The sequence below is a fragment of the Amblyomma mixtum genome, chromosome 1 (assembly GCF_055824585.1).
Source record: "Amblyomma mixtum isolate Tamu chromosome 1, ASM5582458v1, whole genome shotgun sequence".
NCBI classification, from domain to species: Eukaryota; Metazoa; Arthropoda; class Arachnida; order Ixodida; family Ixodidae; genus Amblyomma; species Amblyomma mixtum.
Genome location: NC_143012.1, coordinates 80,823,384 through 80,828,259, shown reverse-complemented (window position 1 = coordinate 80,828,259; position 4,876 = coordinate 80,823,384). Strand labels below are relative to the sequence as shown.

Here is a 4,876-nt window from a genome sequence, read left to right as displayed (position 1 = left end):
CGTATCTACACCCTCCAGACGCATTGTCCCTCGAGGTCCTCGCCATTGCGCATGCCCTCCAGTCATTTTCCCTCCTTCCCTCTCTCCAAGAATACACAGTCTATTCGGACTCACAAGCCGCTATACACCACATACAGAAACGCACCCTGACCCCTTCTCTCCAACAGGAGGTCGAACGAGCGGTCTCCGCACTGCAGCCTTCCATCGTTTTCCTCCGCTGGGTCCCTGGGCATTCAGGGATTGACGGCAATGAGCTGGCCCATCAGCTCGCCGGCGACACACTTTTCCGGGCACCGTTGATCCCCTGGCCCAAGCCCTCGGAGGACGGTGGGAGACTCACCCTTCGCCGCACCATAAAAGAGGTCTACCTTGAGCTCCGCCTCGACAAACGCCTTTACCCTCCCCCTCATCCATCACTCACGGTGCCGGAGTCTCGCCTTCTTCGGCACATTCAGATGAATGCAGTTATCACCCCGTCCCGCCTCTTCCTCTATCGCTATCGATCGGACCCTTCCTGTCCCAACTGCCCCTGTATCTATGCGGACCTGGCCCATTGCCTCTTCTATTGCCCGGCTGCTCAGCAGTCGGGTTCCTTCCCCCCACCCTCTCTATCCATCACCACCTGGCTCGACTGGCTTGGCGCTGAAGGGGAAGAAGAACAGCGGCTTCTGGTCGCCCAGGCGGTGGAAATGCTCGGCCTGTAAATTATGGTCGATTAAAAGTCTTTACTACTACTAAAACCGGGTTTTTTTTCTTACCATTCAAGCGATATTTTGACCCGAAGTGGTATTCTCTTTTGACCAATCGTTACCTCAAGAATTGCAAAACGCAAAGCTTTGCTTAAACTTTCATGGGTATCGCAAATTATGTTAACTGGCGAATAGCAGAAGGACGTGAGCAAAGAGTCAACACACGGAGTTCTCTTGAAGGTGAAAAATCAGGTCATATAAACCACAGAAGAAAAAAGGACGCTTCAGGAGTTTTCACCTGGCGGGGCACCTAGCTTCAAGTTCTGAATGAAGTCACAGGTGAAGTGCTGGCAGAGGGGCCTCATTCGTTCGGAGCTTGGTAAGACCTCCAAGTAGCGGCAAGAACTGGGCAAGGCATTACGCACGCGCACCGCGACGCGCTCCGTCATGTGTGGGCTGCTCACAGCGAGCCACTGCAACCGGGGAGCCATGCTTATAAGTTTGTAAAGGCGCTTCTTGCCCGCATACGTGTCCCTCAGGCACAGATGTGTTAGACCCAGCCTTAGACTTCCATTTGTTCCCATGTAGATTGATTTGAATGCTTTGCCGGTGAATGCCGTGTGTCCCAAGAACAAAACGCGCAGGCTCTGACCGTGCAAGAGCACCATCTCGGCACCCGTGTCCCTCACGTCCGTGCGCTCAATATCCAGGACAACGAGGTTGGCGATCACGGGCAGTAGGTCGGTCAGGCGTCGGTCGTTGAACAGGTAGCAGCCTTCGAAGCAAAGGGCACGAAGCGACGAGAATTGCTCCAGCTTGGCTAGCCCGATGGCAGGCGCGAATACGCAGTCGGCGAGGTCCAGCAGCCGGAGACCACGTGGGTATGGACGGCCCGCTTCGGCGGCGAAGAACTGCTCCGCACTGAACCACGACTGGCGCAGTGAGAGATGAGTGAGCGTCGGTGGCAGGTCGCACACTGTGACCTTGTTCTCTCGAAGGTGATCGAAGAGGAAGCCGCGAGTGATGTACAAGACCTGCAATAAGTGGGGACACTTGTAGATCCTTCTAGTACGCTAGCACTTGTAGTGGGAATTCCCCGTATTTATCCGCTGCGTGTTCATCAAGAAGTTGGCGTTTCAGTGTTTTGGGGAACAAGAACAGCGCTCTATGGGATGGCTAGAGATGGGAAACTTTCATATATCGCATTATCCATTCCATCCAGACGTCAGCGCCAATTTCTCCCATATTGGCTGGCAGGAAGCCAACTGGAGCGTCATATTGTTGCCATGCCAACGGTCTCCAGCATGAAAAAATTTCGTCACCGAGCAGGTGTTAAACCACTAACAGCGGTAACAAAGCAGCATCGTTTTTCTATGCCTAACACGATTCGGCTACCGCGCAGCCTTTCCCGCTCCGTTTACGTGCAGAATTTAATTTTCTAAACATCAAATCCCGTTCAGTCACCAAGTGCGCTTAAATAGCTGAAATCGAATTTAAATGGAGTTTCGGATCCCAGGGATAACTGCCGCTTTCATGCTTGGTGTGTCGACGGAAGCGAAAAATATAACTTCATCTACTTCATCGTCCGGAGTGGGCCCAGATCCTAGAGCAGCTCATCCATGTTTTGTAATTTGGTGTAATCGATGTGGAAAGGCATCCTGATAAAAATGACTGAGCATTCGTTTTTCTTCATTTTAAACTTTGACGTCCTGTTAACTGAAGATCACAACAATTGCTGGCGTTAAAGAAGCGCTATTTTTGTTACAGAATATGCGTGTGGTTTCCAGATCGACTACTCCGGTCCCATAGCGCTCGTATAAGACTTTGAACTCGTGTTTGGACGAGGGAACCCTTCGTTAAGCGTAGCCTTCCTGAAACGCTCACCCTGAGTGATGGGCAGTGCTCGGCCAGGTAGGCGAAGAACGCTCGCGGAAAGTCTCTCTCCTCCTCCTCGGCGGTCGATGTGTCCATGGAACGGGTTATGTGCAGTTCCACGATGTTGGCGTCGACGTGGGCCTCGAGAAGGCTGCGCACCTGTCGAGCCTTGAGCGGAAACGACGTCACGCGTAGCACACGCCGCAGAGAGAAGTCGCGTGCCACACGCCACCATCGGCGACATACCCTGGAATGAAGAGGTGTGCGCTAGTGTTGTCGCATTGTTTTATTTGACATATATATCAGCGGTAACGTATACGTGAGCTCTAGCAGGGGCAAAGCTCATTAATTCCGATGTTCATGAGCCGTTACTTCACCGTCGTAGAGCCAGAATCTATTGAAGCTATGAGTGATATCACCTCTATAGCATTCAGACAAGGTGTACATGAAGGATTCCGGCGCGGTGATTTTCCTCACCGCTCTGAACTTGAGAGGGTAGAAATAAAGACGTGGGAATTGAGGCGTAATGTTCTCTTGCCGCTTACTCATGGCATCGTTTCTAGCGGAATTTCCCACGCTCTGAACGTTTGCGGAATACATTGAGTGAGTATGATTCCTGCTAAACCAACCTTGCACCTCCGTCGTCATATGGAGAGAGCATTCGTCCCTACTACCACGCCATGGTCTTCGCTATGGTGATTATTCGGATTGCTGCCACTCTACAGGGGAATACACACTACGTCCGGATAAGAAGCCCTTGACTGGCACCAATCCGAAAATTACATCTTGCTCATCAATTTCATATCCTCCACTGAGATCCCGGACGCGACCCGTGACCGGCTAGCGGCTGTGTCCGTCCAAACTGAAAATCCTGACTGATCGCTAGTCACTCGTCTTCTGCACCTTTAGCAGATCAGCTTGTTAGAAAGTCCTTACTGATCGATAGTTGCCCGCCTCATGCACCTTTTAGAAGATGAGTTTGGTGCACGCCAGTCTCCTCAGGAAGACCAGCTTCCTCGCGACTGCAAGGCAACCCTGGCGTGTATATACCACTGATGTGCAGAGGAAGGCAACGCAACGCGCACCCAGGCATCAAAAGAGAATGAACTTCAAAAATGTGGAATTTTATGCCGATGGTAATTTGGCCGTGAGCTGCTGTGCCGCGCCTTTGTTTTAAAATCTGACGCAGCGTTTATCTGCCACTATTTTGTCCACACGGAGTTTCAGAGCACGCGTCTGCTGCTGGCCTTTCGGCAAGGAGACTATAAGCCGACAACTGGATCTAAAGGAGCATCTTTAACATCTATGTGATCTCATTTGTTGAAACTTTTTTGCACTTTCCTCAGTGCTCAAGCATTGACATGCTGCAAAGGCGGTGGGACGCATCACATCTACGATGGGCGTTGGTTTGTTTTGTGTTGAAGCGTAATGGGGAATCCAAGATCAAGCAGTCTCCAGGCTGTTAATAGCTCACACTAAGTACACTATCGTTATAAAATAGAAAGAAGCGTTGAATTGATGCCACAATTAATAAAGTGGAGAGCGAAATATGTGCTCAGCGATGTAGTGTCGCGTCGGTATCCTTAGGCTAACATGCTTCGTCCAAGCTCCGCAGCATCGACTGGAAGGTGAGGCACTGCGTAGCAGTGACGGCCTACTTACCTCGCGCAGGCGCATACATCGTCGAACGACGTCAGCTGACCGAACATCTCCTAGAGGATGCTCTCCGGCAGATGCTCGATCTCCATGGCCGGCACTTCTTCTTCTTCTTCTTCACCATAAGAAAATGGCACATACCCACGCGGGGGGATTGGCCAAGGTGCGGTGATGAATGCCAAGGAGGTATGAGTGCGGGAAAAAAGCTAAGTAAAATAGTAGAATGTTTGAAATCAGAAAATATGTATGAATTGTTAGAAATGTTAATAATAAGCAAATTAGATACATCAGGAAACAAACTAAAATACGCATTTGGACATTCAGTGGAATTTTATATGGATTTAACAGGGTAAGCGCCCAGTTGCAATGATGTAATCATGAAGGTAGCCGCAAATAGTGCTTAACGAAAATCCCGTGGCGCTCGCACCAAACGAGAGCAGAACTGGTAAAGACAAAGGGAGTCCTAACCTCGAAAGAGGGCCTTCCAAATACTGTTTTCTCTGAAAAGCGAACCGCCGGCAAGAGAGGAGATAATGGTCAATTGATTCAACTTCTCCGCATGTGTTACAAAGGTTACTCGTAGCGAACCCGCATCTGCATAAGTACAAGTTGAGGTGGGGGATTCTGCATCGCAGAAGCGTCATGGACACCTCACA

At 50.5% G+C, this 4,876-nt stretch overlaps 1 protein-coding gene across 1 annotated transcript; it reads right to left on the bottom strand.

Moving 5' to 3' along the window:
* Nucleotides 1–865: 865 nt before the first annotated feature.
* On the bottom strand, nucleotides 866–4,321 carry LOC149366930 (uncharacterized). The gene is made up of 3 exons (XM_089553324.1): nucleotides 4,227–4,321; nucleotides 2,574–2,811; nucleotides 866–1,723 (listed from the first exon to the last, which is right to left on the bottom strand). Exons 1-3 carry the CDS (start codon nucleotides 4,271–4,273, stop codon nucleotides 974–976), a joined length of 1,035 nt encoding a protein of 344 aa, XP_089409450.1. The 5' UTR covers nucleotides 4,274–4,321; the 3' UTR covers nucleotides 866–973.
* Between the last annotated feature and the right edge of the window lie 555 nt (nucleotides 4,322–4,876).